Consider the following 26,459-nt stretch of genomic DNA (forward strand, 5'->3'; position numbering starts at 1 on the left):
TAAATTTTTCTTCCTCCCTTTCTCCTTCTTCTTCTCAAGATAGCAAGCAATCCAATATGGGTTAAACATATGCAATTCTTCTAACGTATTTCCATATTCTTCATGTTGCACAAGAAAAATCAGATCAAAAGGGAAAAAACCACACATAAAAAAGCAAACAGATAACAACAATAACAAAAAGATGGAAATAATGTGTTTTGATCCACAATCAGTCTTCATAGTTTTTTGTCTGGATGTGGATGGCTTTTCCATTCCAAGTCTTATTGAAATCACCTCATTGTTGAAAAGAGCCAAGTCCATCACAGTTGTTCTCCATTTACAACCTGAACTGGTTCATGACCTTCCTTAGATAGATATTACTTTTCTTTTAAAAGATTATTGATATCTTTTGTTTTACATATTATCTTCATTTCCCTGTTATAACAAGGTTTGAAAAGATGGAGGGAGAAAACCAATTCAACAAAACCAATTTATTGATTGTGAAGGTTAAGTAGTGTTCCAGACTTATAGTCCCCCATGATCATAGAACTTAAATCAGGAAAAAAAGTGAGGGAAAAATCCCATGCCCCTTAACTTCTGTACAGGAGTTTAATTTTCTTTTTTGTTGTTGTTATTGTTCTTTTCTTATGTATTATCATTGCATAGTTTTCTGCCTGCATAGTTTCATTCTGCATCAATTCATGTACATATTTCCATGCTTCTCAAAATTCTTTTTATTGTGTATTTTGTAACATTTGTTATAAATTTGTAACGTTTCATTATTTTCATGTGCTGCATTTTATTTAGCCATTTCTTAATCAATGTCATGTTTTCGTTTCTTTAGTAAGAAGTGCTGCCATGTAGAATTTTTAAAAAATTTTTTTATTAATCCCCTTGATATATCTAATTAGAAGAAGAATATCTGTGCCAAAGCGTATGGCTATTTTTTCTTTATAGCACAATCCTAAATTGCTTTTAAAAATGATTGGACCAGTTCACACTTTAATGTATTTTTCTTTCTATATCTTTTCTCATTGTTTACACTTCTATCCTTTGTTATCTTTGCAGTTTTGCTGAGTGGAAAGTGACAACCCTAGAGTTATTTTTAAGTTGAATTTCTAATATTATTAATGATGTATTCATATGGTTGTTAACAGTAATAATTTGCAATTCTTTTGACAACAGTTTTTATCCTTTTGCAATTCTTTTGACAACAGTTTTTATACAATTACCCAATGATAAATAGTTTTTGATCTAATATATATATGTTTATTCTTTTTGCATTTTGTATATTAGAGCATGATCAGAGCTATTTGATGCATTGATTTTGTTTGTGCAAAAGTTTTTCAGTTTCATGAAATTGAAATGATCTATTTTGGTTAAGAACTCTTTCTTAGTTATAGCTGACAGATATTTGGTCTCATTCTCTTCTAATTCTTTAAAACATATTTTATCAGCTTTAAAAGGTCATAAATATGTATTATAGTATGTGGCATAAGCTGGCATAACAATTTCTAAGTTTGTTTTTTAGTTTTCCTTAGCAGTTTATTAAATAGGAAGGTCTTCCTCATATATTTTCAAATTTATATTTTCCAGTTTATATTTTCAAATATATCAGATACTGGGCTGTTGGGAATCAGATGACAAAATATTTGTTAATTTTGTTTTAAACCTTAACATGTTCTATTAATGCCAATAATTACTACTGAAGCTGTTGTTACTAGAGGAAGATGAGATCAGTGAAATCTGTCAACTTATCTCATATGATAGGTAAGGGACGGTATCTCTTTGAATAGTGGTGCCACAAACAATTAAAAAATCACAAGCTGGAATATTTACAGGATAGAAGATTATAAGTTAAATTTTAGCTACACTAAATTTGTGTCACATATATTGATGGAGGTGAGAGTCTATAAGAGGACATTGTATATCATGTCCAGAGTAAGGCAAAGGAAGTGAACACTAAAAGACATTAGAATTTCAAGTCAATGCATTGATCAATCTGGTCTTTAGAGGACTGATGTTACAACATATCTCTGTTCTCTAGTAAAGTAATATTAAATTACAAGTAGAAACAAAGAACATGCTATTAGAGAGGATCGATGTGTTGGCTTAGCTGTTGGTTTAGTCAAAAGAAGGGACAGTTTGGGAAATTGGAGGAGGAATGTGGAAATGATAGAGGTTTAAAGATAAAATATTAAAAAAAATTAAAATTCCAGTCATTTTTTAAAAGTGTGGTTCTAGAGTTCAAAAGAGAGATCAGGATTAGAAATACAGATTTGGGAGTCTTCATCATAGAGCCAAAGACTTGGAAGAGAAAGAGACTTTCATTAGGGAGAATATAAGGAGTTAAGGAGTTAAGAATGAGAAGTCATTGAAACAGATAGAAACAATTGTAAAAAGAGAATCAGGAAAGACTGCTGTTTCTGAAGCCAAGGGATAATGACTGAGAAAAGCTTTAGAATTTAGCATTAAAAACTTAGGAGAAGATTTTTTTTTTAAATTTTTATTTAATAATTACTTTATATTGACAGAATCCATGCCAGGGTAATTTTTTTACAACATTATCCCTTGCACTCGTTTCTGTTCCGATTTTTTTCCCCTCCCTCCCTCTACCCCCTCCCCTAGATGGCAAGCAGTCCTATATATGTTGGATATGTTGCAGTATATCCTAGATACAATATATGTTTGCAGAACCGAACAGTTTTCTTGTTGCACAGGGAGAATTGGATTCAGAAGGTATAAATAACCCAGGAAGAAAAACAAAAATGCAGATAGTTCACATTCGTTTCCCAGTGTTCTTTCTTTGGGTGTAGCTGCTTCTGTCCGTCATTTATCAATTGAAACTCAGTTAGGTCTCTTTGTCAAAGAAATCCACATCCATCAAAATATGTCCTCATACAATATCGTTGTCGAAGTGTACAGTGATCTCCTGGTTCTGCTCATTTCACTTAGCACCAGTTCATGTAAGTCTCTCCAAGCCTCTTTGTATTCATCCTGCTGGTCATTTCTTACAGAACAATAATATTCCATAACATTCATATACCACAATTTACCCAGCCATTCTCCAATTGATGGGCATCCATTCATTTTCCAGTTTCTAGCCACTACAAACAGGGCTGCTACAAACATTTTGGCACATACAGGTCCCTTTCCCTTCTTTAGTATTTCTTTGGGATATAAACCCAATAGAAACACTGCTGGATCAAAGGGTATGCACAATTTGATAACTTTTGGGCATAATTCCAGATTGCTCTCCAGAATGGTTGGATTCGTTCACAACTCCACACCAACAGTGCATCAGTGTCCCAGTTTTCCCGCATCCCCTCCAACATTCATCATTATTTTTTCCTGTCGTCTTAGTCAATCTGACAGGTGTATAGTGGTATCTCAGAGTTGTTTTAATTTGCATTTCTCTGATCAATAATGATTTGGAACACTCTTTCATAAGATTTTTAAAAATAAATTTTATGTTTTTATTCTTACAACTTAATCCCAAAAAAATCTACAAATTTTTTAAATTTATAAAATAGGACACAAAACAAACTATCTTGTTGTATCTTCTCCATTCAGAAAATGTTTCAAGTCTTTTATTTCTCTACTTCCCTTCTTCAGGAGTAGGGATGGTGGGTGTGGATGGTCATTATTGCCCCATCTCCTTACTAATCTCTCTTATCCAATGAAAAAGAAATAGGGAAAAAAGTTTTATAGCAAATAAGTATAGCAATGCAAAACAAATTCACATAATGGACATATACAAATACACACATACATAAATTTAGTCTGTCACTTTTTTAATATGAGGTGGCTAATATTTTTCATCATAGATCCTTTGGAGATGTGAGATTATTTCTATAAGAGTTGATAGTATGTGAATTGTTCACCTTCTTCAACTCAGTTTTCTTAGTATCGTTGATACTTCCCAGAATTCTCTAGAATAGTCTCTCTTGTTATTTATTATGGTACAATAATATTATCATACCAGAGTTTATTCAGCATCCCCAAATTGACACGCACCTTCTTAGTTTTCTTTTCTTTTAATTTCCCCCTTCAAGATCAAGAGTTTTGTTTTCCTTGAGAATATTTCTTGCCTGATATTATCTTCTCTCTTGATTCCTTTTGCCCTATTGTCACACATACACACACACAGAGTTTTTTTCTGATTCAGTTAAGACTGAAATTAATTTGATATCTTCTTTTCACTATTCCATTCCTTATCCTTCCAACCTCCCTTGATGATTGAATAATCTTCTTTTCACTCAGGCCAATTATTAAAAATTATATCTACTTGTTCTTCCTTCTTTTTACACTGATATATTCTTTTTATCCTTTCTTTTCTTTCACTTCTTAAAAGCCTCAGAATAGAATCTTTGCATCCTCTGTTTTTATTTATCTTCTCCAATATTTTTTAAAGGCCTTAAAGTACTGAAGAGGCAGTTATTATTATTTTTTTAAATCAGTGTTAATGCTTCATCATCATGCTACCTTTCATTTTCTCAGATGTATTTAACTTTCTAGATTTCTTTAGACTTTTGTGTTTGCATTTCATAATTCCTATCCATCTCAGAAATGCTTGGAGAGATCTGTTTTTGTTCCCTTTAGCCCCTTCCTCCCAAAGTAACTTAGCTTTGCAGTATCTGAACCTTTTGGCTTGTGACTTTTGGAATATTGTATTCCAAGATCACATTTATAGTAAAGCTGCTGGATTTTTTTCGACCTTTATACTTGAACATACACACTCTCTCTCAATTAAAGCTTTTTATTTTCAAAACATACATGGATAATTTTTCAATAGTGACTCTTACAAAACCTTGTGTTCCAGATTTCCTTCCCCTTCCCCTCACTACCTCTCTTAGATGGCAAATAATTCAATATATGTTAAATATGTTAAAAAATATGTTAAATCCAATATATGTGTACATATTTATACAATTACTGTGCTTCACAAGAAAAATCAGATCAAAAAGGAAAAAAATGACAAAGAAAACAAAATGCAAGCAAACAGGTTCACAAAAAGAGTGAACATGCTATGTTGTGATCCACATTCAGTTCTCACACTCCTCTCTCTGGGTGTAGATGACTCTTCATCACAAGATCATTGGAACTGGTCTCAATCATCTCATTGTTGGAAAGAACCACGTCCATCAGAATTGATCTTTATATAATTTTCTTATTGCCATGTACAATATTCTCCTGGTTCTGCTCATTTCGCTTAATGTAAGTCTCTCCAGGCCTCTGAATTGAACTCTTTCTTAATGACTGCTTGTACTGTTTTCTTCATTGACTTGAGAGCTCTGGATTTGACTATAAGATTCCTGTGACTTTTCATTTTGGAATTTCTTTTAGTAGCTAATCAATGAGTTCATTTAGTTTTCACTTTGCCCTCTTATTCTAAAATAATTAAACAATTTTTATTCATAATTTCTTAAAATAGGGTACGCTGGCCTTTAAAAAAAAAATCATGGTTTTTACGAAATCTGGTAAAATACCTCTCCTTGACCTTCTTGATTTTTGATAGCAGATAACTCAAACTTTTAAAAAATCTTTTGGTTTTGTTGTACCTTTTTTCTGTTTCATCAATTTATTCATTTCCATTTTTTTCTATTCTAGTTTTCAGAGCATCCGTTACTTGGTTGTTGTCAGTTGACTTTTAGAGTTATTTAGTTAACTTAGTATTCTTTTCTTTGAGCTTTTATATCATGTTTTATCTCTTGCTTTGTATCTTCTGTGTATTCATGTCATCCTTGTAGAAAATGTGTTGTTTTTTTTCCTTTTGAGTCTTTTGCTATAGTTGTGGGCATATTTTGTCTTTCTGGGTAGTATTTTTGAGTACTTTTTAATGTACAGTATTTTTTTTTTTTTTCTGAGACAATTGGGATTAAGTGACTTGGCCAGGGTCATACAGCCAGGAAGTGTTAAGTATTTGGGATCAGATTTGAATTTATGTCCTCCTGACTTCAGAGCTGGTGCTCTCTCCACTGTGCCACCTAGCAGCCTCTCTACAGTAATTTATTTTTATTTATTTATTGATGTTGTAAAGTTTTATTTTATGGGATTGTTGTGAAGATCAAAGGAGATTATATATTTAAAGCAGTGACAATACTTTGTGGTTAGATGTTAGCTTTAATTTTATCTTAGAAGATATTCCTCCTTCCTTAAACTCTCATATATCCCTTTGACTTCCATTCACATTCTTTCTAATTTTTTAATAAATTTATCTGTTTGTGTTTCATTCCTTATTTAGACTGAACACTTCTTTTTTTTTCCTCTATCAGTTCTTTTTTTAAAAAATATTTTATTTTGTTTTATTTAATAATAATTTTATATTGACAGAATCCATGCCAGGGTAATTTTTTTTTACATTATCCCTTGCACTCGTTTCTGTTCCGATTTTTCTCCTCCCTCCCTCCGCCCCCTCCCCTAGATGGCAAGCAGTCCTATATATGTTAGATATGTTGCAGTATATCCTAGATACAATATATGTTTGCAGAACTGAACAGTTCTCTTGTTGCACAGGGAGAATTGGATTCAGAAGGTAAAAATAACCCGGGAAGAAAAACAAAAATGCAAATAGTTCACATTCATTTCCCAGTGTTCTTTCTTTGGGTCTCTACAGTAATTTACAGTGCTTGATGCCTTCTGTTCACCCTTCTTTCCAGGCTTGGTTTCTGAATTAGGGCTTCGTCCCAGTGTTAGCTGATATAAAATGTTATCCTTTTTAGTGAGGTGGTTAGCCCTTCTTTGTATTAAACCTGGGCTCTTTCTAAGAACCCTTGTAGCTTTTTTAGGTTCCCCTGGATCTTGGAAGTTCAAAGTTTTGAATTGTTAAGTTCATTCCATGGCATTTCACAATAGAGTAGTTGAGGACTTTGAAACTCTTGGACCTGGACTTGCCTTGTCACTGTTCTAGTTCTTTGTTTCTAAGAACCATGTCGTGGGTTTCTGACCCCCGCATCCTCCTACCCCCCAGACTTTCTTGTAGGTGGGCTTTGCTCTTCTTGCCCTCCAGAAACAGAACCTTTGAAATTATACATATCTAACTTATTCTTCAGAAAACAATTTTGAGAGAATAGTAAGGTTCCAAGCTTTGAGTCCAAGGAGTTGAGAAGCAAATGGGTAGCATCAGTCGTTGTAAATTATTCTTTCTAAAAGTGTAATAGAATGGGGAAGATTTAGGATAGCTGTAAAAATTTTAGAATCCAGAAAAGTATTTTGTTTTTAATTTGATGGGGGAAGAGTAATTGATTAGTAGCAAAAAAGGAGAAGAGTGAGTTGAGAGGGAGATAATAAAAATGGGAGAAGGTAGGAATTATTGATGAAATAAATATTCTAATATGTAGAGTGGGGATTAAGGTCATCATTTTAAGAAATAACATTGATATGAAAGAGAACCAACTCATCCTCTGAGCCAAAAGAGAGGAGGAGGAAAAGGGTATAGATAAAAAAAAGGAAAAGCAGTGGCTTTCACTCCTGCTTTGACTTTACTTTCTCTTCTATGAAATCTTTTTTTTTTTTTAAATTTAATTTTATTTAATAATAACTTTGTATTGACAGAATCCATGCCAGGATAATTTTTACACAGCATTATCCCTTGCAATCACTTATGTTTCGCTTTTTCCCCTCCCTCCCTTCTCCCCCCCCCCCCCCCAAGATGGCAAGCAGTTCTACATATGTTAAGTATGTTGCAGTATATCCTAGATACAATACATATTTGCAGAACCGAACAGTTCTCCCGCTGAACAGGGAGAATTGGATTCAGAAGGTAAAAATAACTCGGGAAGAAAATCAAAAATCAAATAGTTCACATTCATTTCCCAGTATTCCTTCTTTGGGTGTAGCTGTTTCTGTCCATCATTTATCCAATGAAACTCAGTTAAGTCTCTTTGTCAGAGAAATCCACTTCCATCAGAATACATCCTCATACAATATCGTTGTCGAAGTGTATAATGATCTCCTGGTTCTGCTCGTCTCACTTAACATCAGTCCATGTAGGTCTCTCCAAGCCTCTCTGTATTCATCCTGCTGGTCATTCCTTACAGAGCAATAATATTCCATAACATTCATATACCACAATTTACCCAGCCATTCTCCAATTGATGGGCATCCATTCATTTTCCAGTTTCTAGCCACTACAAACAGGGCTGCTACAAACATTTTGGCACATACAGGTCCCTTTCCCTTTTTTAGTATCTCTTTGGGGTATAAGCCCAATAGAAACACTGCTGGATCAAAGGGTATGCACAGTTTGATAACTTTTTGGGCATAATTCCAGATTGCTCTCCAGAATGGCTGGATTCGTTCACAACTCCACCAACAATGCATCAGTGTCCCCATTTTCCCGCATCCCCTCCAACATTCATCATTATTTTTTCCTGTCATCTTAGCCAATCTGACAGGTGTGTAGTGATATCTCAGAGTTGTCTTAATTTGCATTTCTCTGATCAATAGTGATTTGGAACACTCTTTCATGTGAGTGGTAATAGTTTCAATTTCTTCATCTGAAAATTGTCTGTTCATATCCTTTGACCATTTATCAATTGGAGAATGGCTTGATTTTTTATAAATTTGAGTCAGTTCTCTATATATTTTGGAAATGAGGCCTTTATCAGAACCTTTAATTGTAAAGATGTTTTCCCAGTTTGTTGCTTCCCTACTAATCTTGTTTGCATTCGTTCTATTTGTACAAAGGCTTTTTAATTTGATATAATCAAAATTTTCTATTTTGTGATCGGTAATGGTCTCTAGTTCATCTTTGGTCACAAATTTCTTTCTCCTCCACAAGTCTGAGAGATAAACTATCCTATGTTCCTCTAATTTATTTATAATCTCGTTCTTTATGCCTAGGTCATGGACCCATTTTGATCTTATCTTGGTATGTGGTGTTAAGTGTGGGTCCTTGCCTAATTTCTGCCATACTAATTTCCAGTTATCCCAGCAGTTTTTATCAAATAATGAAATCTTATCCCAAAATTTAGAATCTTTGGGTTTGTCAAACACTAGATTGCTATAGTTGACTATTCTGTTTTGTGAACCTAACCTTTTCCACTGATCAACTAATCTATTTCTAAGCCAGTACCAAATGGTTTTGGTGACTGCTGCTTTATAATATAATTTTAGATCAGGTACAGCTAGACCACCTTCATTTGATTTTTTTTTCATTAATTCCCTTGAGATTCTCGACTTTTTATTGTTCCATATGAATTTTGTTGTTATTTTTTCTAAATCATTAAAATATTTTCTTGGAAGTCTGATTGGTATAGCACTAAATAAATAGATTAGTTTAGGGAGTATTGTCATCTTTATTATATTCGCTCGGCCTATCCAAGAGCACTTAATATTTTTCCAATTATTTAAGTCTGACTTTATTTGTGTGAAAACTTTTTTGTAATTTTGCTCATATAATTCCTGACTTTCCTTTGGTAGGTAGATTCCCAAATATTTTATGCTATCAACAGTTATTTTGAATGGAATTTCTCTTTGTATCTCTTGCTCTTGGATTTTGTTGGTGGTGTATAAGAATGCTGAGGATTTATGGGGATTTATTTTGTATCCTGCTACTTTGCTAAAATTATGAATTATTTCTAATAGCTTTTTAGTAGAATCTCTGGGGTTTTCTAGGTATACCATCGTATCATCTGCAAAGAGTGATAGTTTGGTTTCCTCATTGCCTACTCTAATTCCTTTAATCTCTTTCTCGACTCTTATTGCAGAGGCTAGTGTTTCTAATACAATATTGAATAATAATGGTGATAGTGGGCAGCCTTGTTTTACTCCAGATCTTACTGGGAAAGGTTCTAGTTTTTCCCCATTGCATATGATGCTTACTGAAGGTTTAAAATATATGCCCCTAACTATTTTAAGAAAAAGTCCTTTTATTCCTATGCTCTCAAGTGTTTTTATTAGGAATGGCTGTTGGATTTTATCAAATGCTTTTTCTGCATCTATTGAGATGATCATATGGTTTTTGTTTGGTTGGTTGTTGATATAGTCAATTATGTTAATAGTTTTCCTAATATTGAACCAGCCCTGCATTCCTGGTATAAATCCTACTTGGTCATAGTGTATTATCCTGGGGATGATTTTCTGTAATCTTTTTGCTAATATTTTATTTAAGATTTTAGCATCAATATTCATTAGGGAGATTGGTCTATAATTTTCTTTCTCTGTTTTCAGCCTACCTGGTTTAGGTATCAGTACCATATCTGTGTCATAAAAGGAGTTTGGTAGGATTCCTTCAATCCCTACTTCTTCAAATAGTTTATTTAGCATTGGAGTTAATTGATCTTTAAATGTTTGATAGAATTCAGATGTAAATCCATCTGGTCCTGGGGTTTTTTTCTTAGGGAGTTGATTAATAGTTTGTTCTATTTCTTTTTCTGAGATAGGAGTGTTTAGGATATTTACTTCTTCCTCTGTTAGTTTAGGCAAGTTATATTTTTGGAGGTATTCTTCTATTTCATTTAAGTTGTCGAATTTATTGGCGTAAAGTTGGGCAAAGTAACTCCTAATTATTGCTCTAATTTCCTCTTCGTTAGTGGTGAGTTCTCCCTTTTCATTTTTAAGACTAACAATTTGATTTTCCTCTTTCCTTTTTTTAATCAGATTTACTAAGGGTTTGTCTATTTTGTTGGTTTTTTCATAGAACCAACTCTTAGTTTTATTAATTAATTCAATAGTTTTTTTACTTTCAATTTTATTGATCTCTCCTTTTATTTTTTGAATTTCAAGTTTAGTGTTTGATTGGGGGTTTTTAATTTGTTCCTTTTCTAGCATTTTTAGTTGCAAGCCCAATTCATTGACCTTCTCTTTCTCTATTTTATACAAATAGGCCTCTAGAGATATGAGATTTCCCCTTATTACCGCTTTGGCTGCATCCCATACATTTTGGTATGATGTCTCATTATTATCGTTTTCTTGGATGAAGTTATTAATTATGTCTATAATTTGCTGTTTCACCCAATCATTCTTTAGTATGAGATTATTTAGTTTCCAATTATTTTTTGGTCTACTTTCCCGTGGCTTTTTATTGAATGTAATTTTCAATGCATCATGGTCTGAAAAGGATGCATTCACTATTTCTGCCTTACTGCATTTGAGTTTGAGGTTTTTATGTCCTAATATATGGTCAATTTTTGTATAAGTTCCATGAACTGCTGAAAAGAAGGTGTACTCCTTTCTGTCCCCATTACATTTTCTCTAGAGATCTATCATATCTAATTTTTCTAGTATTCTATTTATTTCTTTGACTTCTTTCTTATTTATTTTGTGGTTTGATTTATCTAATTCTGAGAGTGCAAGGTTGAGATCTCCCACTATTATAGTTTTACTGTCTATTTCTTCTTGCAGCTCTCTTAATTTCTCTTTTAAGAATTTAGATGCTACCCCACTTGGTGCATATATGTTTAATATAGATAGTGCTTCATTATCCATGCTACCCTTTAGCAAGATATAGTGCCCTTCCTTATCTCTTTTAATTAGATCAATTTTTGCTTTAGCTTGATCTGAGATCAGGATGGCTACCCCTGCTTTTTTGACTTCACCTGAAGCATAGTAGGTCTTGCTCCAACCTTTTACCTTTAACCTGCATGTATCACCCCGCTTCAGGTGTGTTTCCTGTAAACAACATATTGTAGGATTCTGGCTTTTAATCCATTCTGCTAACCGCTTCCTCTTTATAGAGGAGTTTACCCCGTTCACATTTATGGTTAAAATGACCAATTCTGTATTACTTGCCATCTTGTTAACCCCGGTTTATGCTTTTCTCCCTTCTTACTCCCTTACCCCCCTTCCCAGTATTAAGCTTGTGAGCACCACTTGCTTCTCACAGCCCTCCCTTTTTTAGTATCCCTCCCTCCCCCTTAGAGTCCCCCCCCCCCCAACTTGCCCCTTTCCCTCCCAGTTACCGTATTCCCTTCCACTTAGCTTATTCCTTCCCTTTTCACTTTTCCCTTCTCACTTTTCAATGAGGTGGGAGAAGTTTCACCATAGATTGAATATGTCTAAAATTCTTCTCTTAATGCCAATTCTGAAAGCAGTAAAATACTCACTATATTCATCCCTCTCCATTCTTTCTCTCAGATATACTAGGTTTTCTTTGCCTCTTCATGAAATGTAGTACCCCCACTTTCCCTTTTTTCTGGTACAATGTCCTTTCCACATCTAGTTTCTAGAACAAGGTATACATGTATTCTTTATACATCTTTATAGCCGAAATATAGTTCCCAAGATTAATCTTTACCTTTTTAGATTTCTCTTGAGTTCTGTGCTTGTAGATCAAATTTTTTGTTAAGTTCTGGCTTTTTCATCAGAAATAGATGAAATTCGCTTACTTCGTTGAATGTCCATCTTCTTCCCTAGAAAAAGATGCTCAGTCTCGCTGGGTAAGTTATTTTTGGTTGCATACCAAGTTCCTTAGCCTTTCGGAATATCATATTCCAGGCCCTTTGATCCTTTAATGTGGATGCTTCCAGATCCTGGGTGATCCTTATTGTGGCTCCTTGATACTTGAATTGGGTTTTTCTAGCCGCTTGCAGTATTTTTTCCTTCGCCTGAGGGTTCTGGCATTTGGCCACTATATTCCTTGGTGTTTTGATTTTAGGATCCCTTTCAGTAGGGGATCGATGAATTCTTTCAATGTCTATTTTACCTTCTGTTTCTATGACTTCTGGGCAGTTCTCTTTGATAATTTCCTGGAAAATAGTGTCCAGGCTCTTTTTTTCATCATACTTTTCTGGAAGTCCGATGATTCTCAGGTTGTCTCTCCTGGATCTGTTTTCCAGGTCTGTTGTCTTCCCCAGAAGGTATTTCACATTCTTTTCCATTGTTTGATTTTTTTGGATTTGCTTGACTGATTCTTCTTGTCTCCTCGAGTCATTCAATTCCAATTGTTCGACCCTGATTTTCAGTGAGGTATTTTCTTCACTCACTTTTTAAAGATCTTTTTCTAATTGTCCAATTGAGTTCTTTTGTTCTGTGGAATTTTTTTCCATTTCGCCAATTTTGTTTTCCAGTTCACCAATCCTATTTTTCAAGGATTTGGTTTCTTTATCCACTCTCTCTTTAACTGACTTCTCCAGGTTCTTTTGCCAAGCTTCCCTCTCCTTTTGCAAAGCCTCCCTCTCCTTTTCCCATTTTTCTTCTAGCTCCCTTGTGAGAGCCTTTTTAATTTCCTCCATGAGATTCATCTGTGCTGAGGAACATATGATCTCCTCCTTTGGGGATTCACCTGGGGACTGTTTGTTTTTAGTCTCCTCAGGATTTGGAGTCTGCTCTTTATCTGTATAAAAGCTGTCCAGGGTTAAATTCTTTTTCAGTTTCTTGCTCATTCTGTCTAATTATCAAAGACAAACTATCAAAGAAACAGAAGGAAAAAAACCCCTTGAATGGAGGCTGCTTTCTTGGGGGAGGGGCAGGGTATTCGTGAGGCACAGGTCCTACTGTGCTATGGCGTCTGCGCGCTGAGATCCGAGCGGGCTGAGACACTGTTGGTGAGGGGTGGCCAGGTCCCAAGAGACTTCAGCTGTTTGGGGCTGTATTCTTCACCCCCGGTGTTTTTAGCTTCTCTGCTGGGCTGCTGACTCACTGCCGGAGCAAAGTATCTAATCCTGTAGCAAAGCTCTCCCCGCAGAGACGGCTGCGATCACGCCCCACCCCCTCTCCGCTCTACTCGGTTCTGAGCTGCTATCTGTGCTCTCGCTGCAGCTGCTGGCCGCAGACTGCTTCCGATTTAAATACCGTCCCCGCCCTCGTGCAAAAACAGACCTTTCTTGACGAGTCTCAAGGATGGTTTCTCTTGGTAAGTAATTGTATGTTTTTTTTCAGTCGAGCATTAATTCAGAGGCATGAAATGAAATGAATAGTGAGAGAAAAACACGGAGGTTACAACACAGCAGTGTATTTCCTCTCCGCCATCTTGGCCGGAAGTCTCTTCTATGAAATCTTGCCCTTTAATTCTGCCAGTTTGATTTTTAAGCTGTCTTCTTTCTTGTAATCTTTTCTTCTTTTGTGTTATTGCAACTTATGCTTTCATATAAGCATATCTCAGTGTTATCCTTATTACCCAACTTTTTCATGTCTACTTACATCCTATCAAAGAATACTAAAAGAAATCATACAAATGTATCTTTTGGATTCTCTGCTAATTTAAGTTATGTGATTTCAGCTAGGCCCTTACTTTGATAGGCAACTAGGTAGATAGGACCCTGGATCTGCAGTCAGGAAGATCTGAGTTCAAATTCAGTCTGGAATATTTACTAACTGTGTGATTGGGGAAGTCACTTAATTTCTGTCTGCCAAAATAGTACTTGCCTCCTAGGGTCATTATGTGGCTCAAAGAGGTAATTTTTATAAAGTTCCTAGTACGGCATCTATCATGAAGTATATTGTTAATTAATGGTTATTCCCTTTCCCTTCTATTTTGATTGACATATTGGGTTATTAGTACTGACAGCTGCTACTCAGAACTTTGGTTCTCCTAAATCACTTACAGCATCTCATTCAAACTGTCTTACTTCTCACTTTAAGAGGAAACCATATTACTTCCCAGTTCTACACTCTTTAGCTAACAATGATCTCTTTTTCTTTGATACTCTAATACCATCTTATATTTTTATCTATGTATTTATCATAATTTAATTGTTATTATAAATATATTCTCTTGTTCTTTTCATAGTATTATTAGATGTTTCTATGGATCTGTCTACTAAATTATAATTTATATCCTTGAGTCCTAATACCTAGAATAATAAATGCATTGCACATGTGCAGTACTTATTAAATTTTTGCTAAATATACTTGGAAAAAAGTTCTAAATCAGTTTATCAATCAGCTAGCATTTATTAAGTGCTTAGTATTTATCAGACACAGTGTTAAGTTCTGAGGTTACAGAGATAGGAAGAAGACAATTGCAAAAACTCTAATGGAAGAGAACATTCAAACACCTATGCATAGACAAGATATAAACAGGATAAATTGGAGATAATCAGCAGAAGAAAGACACTGCATTGTAATGTTCTTCTTAAAAATATAATGTTCTCTGGGAGCAGGTTTCTTGGGGGGCTTCTGGAGGCAGCCTTCGTTTCAGTTCAGTGTAATCACCTCAAATGCAGCCAGAAGTTAAAATCCAAATCCTTTATTGTCTCCTTCAAAGTCTTGTGTCTTTTCCTGGGGTCTGGTTAGCTTTAATAGAGGCCTATCTCTCTCCTTGGTTCCCGAGAGCTTAAGCTGCCTTCTCTGGCTTGTGAATCTTCTCCACTGAATCCTGCCTTTTGAATCTCCCAGAGTGAATCCTGGTTGAGGATCCTAGTTTATATATGCTCTCTTAACGGTGTGAATCTTGTAGAATTCTAGCAAGTCCTAAGTACGTAATCATTGTCTCTATCAATTCCAGTGATTTAGCACCTTGTAAGAATCCTAACAGTGGAACTTGAACTGAAAATTGAAGGAAGCCAGGGGAAGCTTGGGAGGCATAAATGAGAAGAGGTAGAATTGTAGACAAGAGAGACAACCAGTAAAAATGGTAATTCTGAGGATGGAGTGTTTTGTTTTTAGGAATAAAGAGGAGGCCAGAGTTAGTTGATTACAGAATACATGGTAGGAGTTAGGGAATGTGAGGTATAAGAAGAAAGGAAAATGATGAAGGGTGCAGATTATGGAGGGCTTTTTAAGACAAACCAGAGAATATTATATTTGATCCTGGAGGTAATGAGAAGCTATTGAGCATTTAGTCAGATCAGTTTAACATCTGAATGGAAGATGTATTGCAGGAAGAGATAGGAGAGAAGAAACCAACTAATAGGATTTTTGTTGAATTGAGATGCTAACGGGGTCAAACTAAAGAAATGGTTGCTGTGTCAAACTGAATAAGAGGATATTCATGAGACTTGGCAACAAGACTGCACAATAGGGTCAAGCTTGAGAATTTTAAAAATGACATTTGGTTTGTAATCCTGGGTGATTGGGGTGGAGTGAGGGGGTGGTTCGGGATAGAAATAATCCTTAACAGTAATAGGAAAACTGGAAAGAGGGGGAAAATTTGGAGGAATGATAATGTATTCGGTTTTAGATATGATGAGTTTAAGATGTCTACAAGGCTGCATGCAGTTGGAGATGGAAAACACTAGGACAACAAAGAAGTGAGGACTGGACAAATGAGTTAGATAACCAAGTACATAAAGATGATAGTCAGATCTATGGAAAGAAGAAAGAATGCAATCCAAGAAGCATTCATTATATGTGTATTCTGTGCTAGGCATTGAGCCAAGTGCTTTGCAAATATTATCTCAGTTGATCCTCATAAGAACTTTGGGAGGTAGGTGCTAGTCTTATCCCTATATTAGAGTTGAGGAAACCCAGGCAGACAGATGCTAAGGCCTAGGGCCACACAAACTAAGAAGGGTCTGAGATCAGATTTTAACTCAGTTTTCAGATTCCAGTTTTAGCACCAAATAGCTGCTTCTGTAGGAAGCATCATGTAACCTGATTGATGAAATCACAAAGTGAAATACTAAAAAAGGAGAAGACAAGAGAATAATATGACAGTACTGGGAGACATCCATGATTAGTGGGTGAGGCCTGGATTAAGATCTATCAAAGGAGATTGAGAAGGCACACTAAGATAGGCAAAAGGAAAATGGAAGAGAACGATGTCATGAACACCTACAGAGAAGAGAGAATCCAGAGAAGAAGGTGATCAGTGGACAGTGTCAAAGGCTACAGAGAAGTCAAGAATGAGGACTGAAGAAAAAAAGTCAGTGGATTTTGCATTTGATAACTTTGGAAAAGAGTAGTTTTACTTGACTGATAAAGCTGTAATCCAGACTACAAAAAGTTAAGAAAAAAGTGAGAGGAAACTAGAAGCATGGATTATAGCTGGAAGGTATTTAGCCACAAAAAAGAAAAGAAATATAAGAAGATAGCCAGCAGGAAAGGATAGGCCAGGTGAGAATTTTTTGAAGATGGGGAACATATGCGGTGACCTTTATAGGAAGAAAGAGATTACAATTAATTAAGATGGTGGAGATGAGGATGACAGAGGAAGCTAATTACCAGAGAAGATGGAATGGAACAAGATCACACATGGCATTTTTCTAATGAGAAAAGGATGAAGGAGAATGAAGTAGCAGAAGGCATCTCAGTGGTATTAAATGAAGAGGATAGAAGAAGAGGGAGTTCTTAGAGAATTGTCTTAGTTATTTCAGTGAAATGTGAGGCCAGGTTTTCATTTGAGAGGGTGTGTTTGGGAAGCTGTGGGAGTTTTGAGAAAGAATGAAAATGTTTGGAAAAACCATTTCAGTGAGTGTAATAGTCAGTTAGGGAAATGTAAAAGATTGCCTTGAAGTAGGGAGAGTTCCTTTGAGGTTTGTTGTTGTCACTTTTGTTGTTTTTTTCAGTCATGTCTGACTCTTTGTGACCCCATTAGAGATTTTCCTGTCAAGGAAATTTTTTAAATTTAATTTTTAGTTGAGGAAACTAGGCAAACAGAGTTAAATGACTTGCCTAGAGTCACACAGTTTGTAAGTGACTGAATCTGGATCTGAATTTAGGAAAATGTGTTTTCCTGACTCCAGGCCCCACATTCTCTCTTCTGCACCACATAGGTACAGTTGAGGTTATGTACCATAGATTGGTATTGAACCCAGTCAACAAGGTTTTGTGATTTTCTCTAATTTTTTTTTTTTTTTTTTTAGCTGCAGTGTTTAAGAGCAGAAGATAGGAGTGATTCTAGGCTAAGACTTGGCAGGGCAAGTTTTAGCAGTAAGATAAAGAGAAGGCATCTGAGAGAATAGTATACTATAGAGTTGAATTGTTTCACCTAGGGGTCAAGGTGGGGAACATGAGATGGTGCAGCACTTCCAGGTGATAGTTGGATATAGAACTGAGAGGTAGAAAGTCAGAGGTTACAATTGGGGATGAAGAATAGGTATGGGATATTGTTACAAAGAAGGAGGAGAGATGGAATGAATATTGGTCCTAATCAGGTAAAGAGATGTCAGTTCTGAACATGGAATTGGAACAAATGTAGATTTTGGGAAGTTAAAGTGTATCTGTGGTGAGGTAGGGGAGTTACTTATGAGAAATTAGTAAGTTGAAAAACTGGGAATTAGACTATTTGTATATTTTTATGTATGTTATTGTTCCCCCTAGTTTCCCCTCATATGACTACAGGAATTTGGTGAATTGAGAAAAATTGAGTTAAACACCAAGCTCACTGAGGAATAAAGGAGAAAATCCTGAAGATAGACAGATTAACTCTGCTATCTGATAAGTATGAATTGAAGGAACCACAAAGGTGGTAGTTATAAAGATTAGTAATGAAGATAGTAGTTAAGGGATAATTTGGAAGTGGCAGTGAGAAGCAAGGAGTATTTGACCCACCTCAACCAGTGAGTCAGGAAGTAGGAGTGAAAGTATAGCCACTGTTGATAAGTATATTTGGAAATGTCTAAGATGAAAACAAGTTTGTTACCTATGGAGCAAGCATTCCAGAGAACACAGTGGAAGGCATGAATTGTTTTAGATTGGGATGTTGTTGGTGTTGATTGGGAGAGATGAGAATAAGGAAGAGGTCACTGGGAAACCAAAGATTTTGGCATTTGAACTACATGGCCAACCCAGAGTTATGATCTTTGTTTGTAGAGTTTGAATGCTTAGCAATTAAGCCAGACAGTAGTGATATATTTGGGTTCAGAATCTTTGGGATGATGTGAAAGCTAAACATTTGAGCAATTAGTTCAGATGCATTTAAAAATTTTTTTTAAAAGAACTGAACATAGAAGTGAAATTTTAATGTTTTCTTCTCTGTGCTTTCTTCAAATAGTATAAATTACTCAAAAATGTAGCATGCTGGGGTAGCTAGGTGAACACAATCAGGAGGGCTTGAGTTCAAATTTGGTCTCATCCACTTAATACTTCCTAGCTGTGTGGGCAAATCACTTAACCCCAATTGCCTCAAGGGAAAAAAAAATGGTTTGGCATGCTAGATAAAAAATTGGTCTTGCAGCCAGGAATTTTTGAGGTCACATCTCACCTGTGATGTGCTCACTGATTCTTCGACCTTTGTCAAGACTTGTAAGTGCTTTAAGATAGAAATTTCTTAGCCTACTTATTGCAAAGCTATTAATTTATTAGAATTGAAATGTAAGTGGAAAGTGTTTAATAAAATAAATGAATATATAATAAAGTATAGATAATCTTGTTTTGAGGTTTTCTAAGTCAGTTTGTGGCTTATAGGGATCTGTTTTGATTTTAGTTTTATGCCATTGGCTAATAGGAAATTCTCCTAAGACTACTTTACAGAGAAAATGTTGATCTGTTTTTTTAATGGAATTTCTTTATCTGGAGCTCTACATACCAGTAAAATTATAGGGCATTCCCTATCCTTACAAAAGACCCATCAGAATATCACCTCCCCTCTATCCAAAATGTGAGTTTTTGGAAGTTTGTATAGTTTCATTAAAATATTATCCTTTATCCCTTATTGGGCTTTCAGGAAATCTTTGTTCCAAAATATATGTGATAACTTAGTGAAATTTAATGATTGACATTGAGAAAATTATATTTCTGTATAAATTTTTCTTTATTTAAAGCTCTGCCATTCTCCAAATTCATTTTAGTTATATTTTTTAAGTCTTAACAAGGAAGTTTTGTTAGAAGGAGGTAGCTGTGGTAATTAATATTTTTAATGTAGTTATTCTGTCCAGAACAGTATTACCAATTTACTTAAAATAACTAACACTAGAAATCTAATATTACAGCTCATGCATTTTCTTTCTTTCTCTTTTTTTTTTTTTTTTTAAACAGGGCCAGCATATTTCATTAGCCCCTATTCAAAAGCTGGAGGAAGCTCTATATGAATATCAACCATTACAGATAGAGACATGTGGACCCCAAGTTCCTCCCTTGGAGATGCTAGGAAGGCTTGGGTAAGTATTCCAGAGTCCTTTTATTTAGTATTTTTTAATTTCTGAGAAGCTGAGAAACATTTCTTTTTTTTCTAGATATTATTTGAAACTATAAATTATTGTATTTATTTGGAATAATGTTGCTTTACAAGACCGAAATCGTGCTATACCACCTCTTTGGGTGGATAAAGTCAATTTTTTTGTCCTGTGGCTTTTACATATTTATTGAGAGTAACTCTGGGTTGCATTGATGTGTATTAAAGTCATCACTGGCAGCTAGAATGAAATAGCTGCTCATTTTTAGCTCTACAAGTATGCTTAAAAAAAAAAAAAAAAAAAACAACTCAGGCTTTATTTAGTTAGTAGTAAGCCAGGAAAAATATAGAAGTCGGGCATTTTGCCATTAAAAGAGTAGATGTACTTGATGTCTGCTATATGCCTTGAAAAACTTTTGTGAGAAATGAGCCAGGAAACATACTTTGTCAAAAAGTATTATGCAGGTCTGGATCAGTGACTCAACAACATTACCATATGTATTCAAGTGAGTAATTAACTAAGGAGCTCCACTTTTGTGACTGATGGAAATGCTGCTTTTCATGAAACAAACTTGTGCCTGACTGTATACTTCTTAAAAAGGAAGAAACAAAATACAACCATAGATTTTACCAGATGGATTATGTCATTTTGCTGGTTCTACCTTCTTAGGAGAAACTATTAAATAGAAAGTTGATTTGGAAATCCTGTTTCCTTAATATTTAAAATAAGTAATATTATATGAAAATAAGAAATATGTGCTGTCTTATATGCTGAATAGGCTATAAAGAAGGTAGGTAACATTTTAATTTTAACTTTTACTTGATAAAATTCATATACCAAGTAAGGTAAGATTACTTAGCCAAATTATAGATGATTCAATTATTACCTCTAATATTACTATCCTAAATTATAGTGATGTTTGATCTTTTTATATGGCACAATTTGTGAAATACATGGAATCTTTAAGTTCTTGGAGATTAGTTTGTCTAAGGGATCAATAATAGGTGTGAAAGACATATTTTAAAAAGCACAAACAGATGCAATTGGCTGATAGTTGTCCTTTGTTCTTGAAGAGGACCAAAATGACATCATTATCTTGGGATAAAGATACAGTATTTCTGACCGCAGCTGATCAGAGCAATGTAAGCTCGGAAAGCACCACCACAGATTAGGTACAAATAGTCTATATTTGAAGAGGAGATGTCTCTAAGTTTGTGCATTTTGTGTTTCTTTTGCGCTACTGCACTTCTGTTTTGTTCATATAGTACAGCATCTTTTTTGATACAGATAAGCCATTTTGTACGGCCCTCTGCCAGCATCTTCCATGTCTCACAGTTAATCCCCAAGTTGTTCAGACAGACCTCGAAAATGTCTTTGTATCACATCTGACCTCCATGTAAGCACTTGCTTGCATGAATTCTCTGTAAAATAGTCTTTTAGGCAAATGTGATTTTGGCATTTGAACAACATGGCCAAACCAGAGTCGTGATCTTTGTTTGTAGAGTTTGAATGCTTAGCAATTAAGCCAGGCAATAGAAGTGGAAGTGTAGCCACTGTTGAAAAAATATTTTGAAAAGAAACCTGTGTCATCAGGAAGATATCTTGTTCCACACTTTAAAGATGTGGAAAGTGTTAAGAATGGCAATGATCTAAGATGAAAGCAAGTTTGTTACCTATGAAACAAGCATTGGGTAGTTTGTGTTAGGGGGATGGGAAAAATGCAGAAGTTATTAGGAGAAAGAGCATAGAATTTGAAGAAAGTGTGTTTTTCCTTTTTTTTCCTCAGTTTTTCTTTTTCTTCCTTTTTGATCTGATTTTTCTTGCACAAGAAGATAACTGTATAAATATGTATACATATATTGGATCTAACATGTATTTCAATATATTTAATGGGTATTGGACTGCCTGCCAGCTAGGAAGGAGGTGGGGGGAAGGAGGGGAAAATTTGCAACAAAAGGTTATGCAAGGGTCAATGTTGGAAAAATTACCCATGCATATGCTTTGTAAATAAAAAGCTTTAATAAATTTTTTTTTTTAAAAAGTAAGTGTGATGTTTTAGGAGTATGTTAATTACTGATGTTTTAAACCAGCTACGTTATCATGATACAATTATGATGACTTTGAGTTGGAACATTCCAGTGTATCAGGCAGCATATGAAGCTTGAAATCTGCTGGTTGAGCTTTACATGTTATCTATATGAAGTGATCTGGGAATGTGATGAAATAGTCATATTTAGAACAAGAAATTCAAGTTTTAGAAGTCTGGATGCATGTTGGAAAAGCTAGACCAGAGAGGCTAGAATCCTCTCTTTCCTAAGCTGGTTAGACCTTTTATGAAGAAAATAGTTCAAGTATATAACAGGATACATACAGGTCTTTGTAGCACTTGATATTTATAATGCTTATAATTCAAGAGAGAAACATTTAAAAATATACTACACAAGGTAAAATTTTAAAAAATGGAATAGCTCATCCTCTCAGATTAAGTACTATTCTAAAAGGGAAGAAAAAGAATCTTTAATAGAGGCCTTTTTTTCCCCTTCCATTCTCAATGAAAATGCTTATACTAGATAAAAAATAAAATATATTGATGACAAAAGGACTCTAGAAAAAATATGTGTGTTTGAGCAGTTTAATTTAATTAAGTTTAATTTGAGCAGTTAAATATTGAAGAAATGTTTGTTTTAATAGAAGATGATAAAGTATCTTCAGAATGAATTAAAGATAAACATAGGACTTATGCATGATTTTGTTTCATTTAGCATGTTTAAAGCGAGGAAAGAACAGAGGGAGAACACAGAAATTAAGAAAGGGGAAGAATATATTATTTCCTATAATTGGAGTTTGTGAGAACATTATAAACATGAGAATTAGTAGAAGAAATAGAATATCATGAACATAACGCTTATCTACACTGGGTAAAGGAATATTAAACACAATTATATATACATAAATAACTTGGTATAGAAATACATTACCTAACTTAGAAACAGAGAAAAGAATACAAAGTAGATTTCAAGAGAGAGAATACAATTGACAAGGAAATGAATGTAAGCAGATAAACCTTTATTTATCTTTGGTAGGTGCGTTAGAAAAAGAAAATTAAAAATAAAGAACATAGAAAAATAATTTTGGGGCAAGCTGAAGATAGAATTGGCAGTGGAGTTGGAGCACACCATTTCAATGATCAATTATTAATGTTCAAATTTCCTGGGGGGAGTCTTTTGCCTGTTTTTTATGATAAACAGGCATTGTAGATAGAGTGGGGTGTTATATCAGGAAAGAGAGGAAAAAGTGTAATTGGATGTGATAGAAGCAAATCTACAATTAAAAACCAGAAACTTGAAAATAAAGGGGTAGAATTTCTTCCTTAAATGGAAGGGGGTAGCAGAAATTAAATTTTAGTTTAGCAAATTAAATATATTTATACCCTTTATGTGAAATATACTTGAAATAATATGATTCACATTTTAGGGCTTAGACAGAACTTATTTCATCTCAGGTGAACTAAAACAAATAAGGTTTTCAATCATGATGTGTGTGTGTGTATACACACACACACACACACACATCATGATTGAAAACACATACATATGTAATGTAATATTTTTAATATTTAATGTCTATATACATAGAGGAATAAAATCTAAATACTTAAAATATAAATTAATTAGACTACTAGAATAAAAGTAAAAGGTTCTGATGGTGCCTCTTTAAATCAGAGACAAATCAGATACAAAGATTAAAAAAAGAACGAGGGAAGGAAATAAGCAATTATTGAGCATCTGCTAGCTTCTAAATGGTGTGCAAAGTACTTTACAAATATTGTCTTATTTAATTCTCACAATAACCCATAGAGATAGATGACATTTTCCCCATTTTATAATTGAGGAAACTGAGGGAGTTTACAGTTAAGGGATCTTCCAGAAGTGACCTTCCAGGCAGAGAGACTTGGGTCCAAATTCCATCTTTTACTTATGCTTTGCTATATTACCTTGAGCTATTCACATTACCCCTCAGTTCTTTAGCTTTAAAACTTTAAATTGCATTGATAAATGGTCAAAGGATATGAATAGACAATTTTCAGATGAAGAAATTGAAACTATTCCATCCAAAAAGGGATGAAAACACCAAAAAAGGAGGTGATCATACCCTCCCTGATGTCTCAGGAAGGAAGATGAAAATACCAAAGGAAATGGGGAATCAAACCAGATTAGCGGGTTTCTGAAGGATCTCATTTGAAACAGATATACATAAATCCATCAACATGGAAGGTATCACCTAACAAACAGCATGAATCAACATGAGGAATTATACATGTCCATAGGTCCTAGAAATAGTCCAAAACCAAACTATTGTCCATTACTTCATGTGCCAGGGAATCCAATGATTCTTGTACATTTTGAAGTTCTGCAGTAGTCTCATCTTGTATCAGGAAATTCCATGATTCCTGCAGATTTTGAAGTCCTGTATCAGTCTTATCATGTCTCAGAGAATCCAATGATTCCTGATGGTTTTGAAACTCTGCCAAAGTCTTATCAACAATTTTTCATCTTAGGGAATCCAATGATTCCTGCTGGTTTTAAAGTTCTGTAACAGTCTCATTATCAGCCATGCTCTTTCAGTGTCAGATGATTTTTAGGTCTTCTCCTTTGTTTCGAAGTTTTTCTCTTTTTCTGTCTCTCTCTGATGGACAAGATGAATACGTCTCGTTGGCACCCATCTGATTCCTTCTCTATCTGTAGAGATACAAGTTTAACCTTTCTCCCAAGCAGGTAACCTATCTGGTCTCTTCCATTCACCACTTTCTGGATCTCTCCACATAACCTGGTGATTATCTAAAGATAATAGATCTGCTCTCACTGGACACTGTCCTTCTGGTGGGTTAAAAAGCCTATATTCTCCCCAATTGTAATTCCTTTCTCCTATCTTATTGTTTCTCTGCTGAATGATCATTATCAGAGTCCTGAACTTCTAAAGACTCTCTGGGTTTTATCTTGGTTGCCATCATGCCCCACCTGTTTTTTGTTTGAGGTCTTGGAATTGGGCCCCACCTCTCATTTCCCTGGGTCAATCTACATTTTGAAGCCCAGTGGAAGCCCTTATTGCATGAGGTTTTGGGTCTTGTTCTTTCATCCTGTCTTCTCTCTCTATCTCTATGCCTATATTGAGCTTTCAGATGCCCTACTTTACCACACTAAAAGCATTGATGAGTCTCTGGAAGTCTCTTGCTAAAAGAGACCCTGTCTTCCTATGTTCTACATTATAGCCTGAGTATAAAAGACATTTGTGCCCACGTGACATAATGTCTTATGATTTCCTCTAAAGGAGCATCCTTGTATAGTACCAGAATAATTCTTCTACAAACCTCATTAGCATTTTCCTTAGCAAGTTGTTTGATCATTATTCCTGTTGCTGAATTTTCTCCAATTGTTCATATGACAGCTGTTTGCAGACGTCCACAAAATCAGCAAAAAAGGGTTCATTTGAATCTTGCTCTATTTTCATGAAAGCTTCCCCTCTCTCTTTTCCTGGGAGGGAGCCCCATGCTTTGATAGCAAAACAGCATTTTCCTCATATGCTATCAAAGGGTAATTAATCTATACTGAAGTGTCTGCATACTCACCTTTACCTGCTAGTTGATGAAAGGTGAATTGTATATTAACTCCAGTTTGCCTGTTTCCTTGGACTTGTATTCTGTATAGTTCACTATACTCTGAAAGCCACAACAAGTTTTGTCCAGGTTCTAAACATGTCCTTGCTATAGCTTTCCAATCACTAGGGGTTAAAATTTCATAAGCCTAATTCTCTAATACCATTTTAACATAAGATGATGTAGCCCTATAAAGAGTGCAACCCTTTTAAAAATCTTTAATAATTTCCTCAAAAGGAATATATCTTCTCCTGGCTTGACCTGAAGAATCAAATTCTTTAATCACAGGGTATGCGTTTATCAAATGGGATATATCCTGTCCTTCTTTTTTAGCTTTAAGTAGTGCCTTTTGTAATCTTGCCATAGGGGCTGGACAAAGCTCCTGCATGGGTGGTGCTGATGGTGTCACTCATTATCCCTCCCTCTCTTCCTTCCCCCTCCACTCATGAAGGGTTAATTGAGGGGGTAGGTCAGGGGATGGGCAATGCCCTAATGGCTCCGGCTGTGAAGCACCACACTCCTTAATTTCATCAGAATTGTACGTAACTCCATTCTTATCTGATTCTTCATGCTTTTCATCTAGTTTGTTAGTATCCTGTCCCTCCTGTTCTTTCTTCTTTTTTTCTTATTCTAATACTTATGTAATTCTTTAAAGCTAGTTGCATTAAGTTATATGTATAAAATGTTTCTTTAGGAATCGAATTAGGATCATTATCATTGTAATATTCACATAATTGCTCTCCAACTAATTTCCACTCGTCTGGATCTAATTCTTTTTCCTTAAGAGAACCAAGGAAATGTATATTGTAATGTTTCTAAAAGTTCAGTGATCTGCTCCCAAGTTACAATCAAACCTTGCCTTTTAATGATTTTAACTATGCTTTCGACAC

The 26,459-nt window shown here is 34.9% G+C and overlaps 1 protein-coding gene and 1 long non-coding RNA gene across 3 annotated transcripts in view; one reads left to right on the plus strand and one right to left on the minus strand.

Annotated features, from left to right (window-relative positions):
- LOC127549600 (uncharacterized) overlaps window positions 1-26,459 on the minus strand; it is a 1,392,683-nt gene that overhangs the window by 449,160 nt on the left and 917,064 nt on the right. The window lies entirely within an intron of this gene.
- Window positions 1-26,459, plus strand: part of MNAT1 (MNAT1 component of CDK activating kinase) — a 288,411-nt gene that overhangs the window by 172,101 nt on the left and 89,851 nt on the right. For both annotated transcript variants that reach the window (XM_051977776.1, XM_051977775.1), the window contains exon 7: window positions 19,780-19,901. In XM_051977776.1, coding sequence (XP_051833736.1) covers window positions 19,780-19,901 — 122 coding nt within the window. The remainder of the gene's footprint in view (window positions 1-19,779; window positions 19,902-26,459) is intronic.

The sequence above is a fragment of the Antechinus flavipes genome, chromosome 2 (genome assembly GCF_016432865.1).
Source record: "Antechinus flavipes isolate AdamAnt ecotype Samford, QLD, Australia chromosome 2, AdamAnt_v2, whole genome shotgun sequence".
NCBI classification, from domain to species: domain Eukaryota; kingdom Metazoa; phylum Chordata; class Mammalia; order Dasyuromorphia; family Dasyuridae; genus Antechinus; species Antechinus flavipes.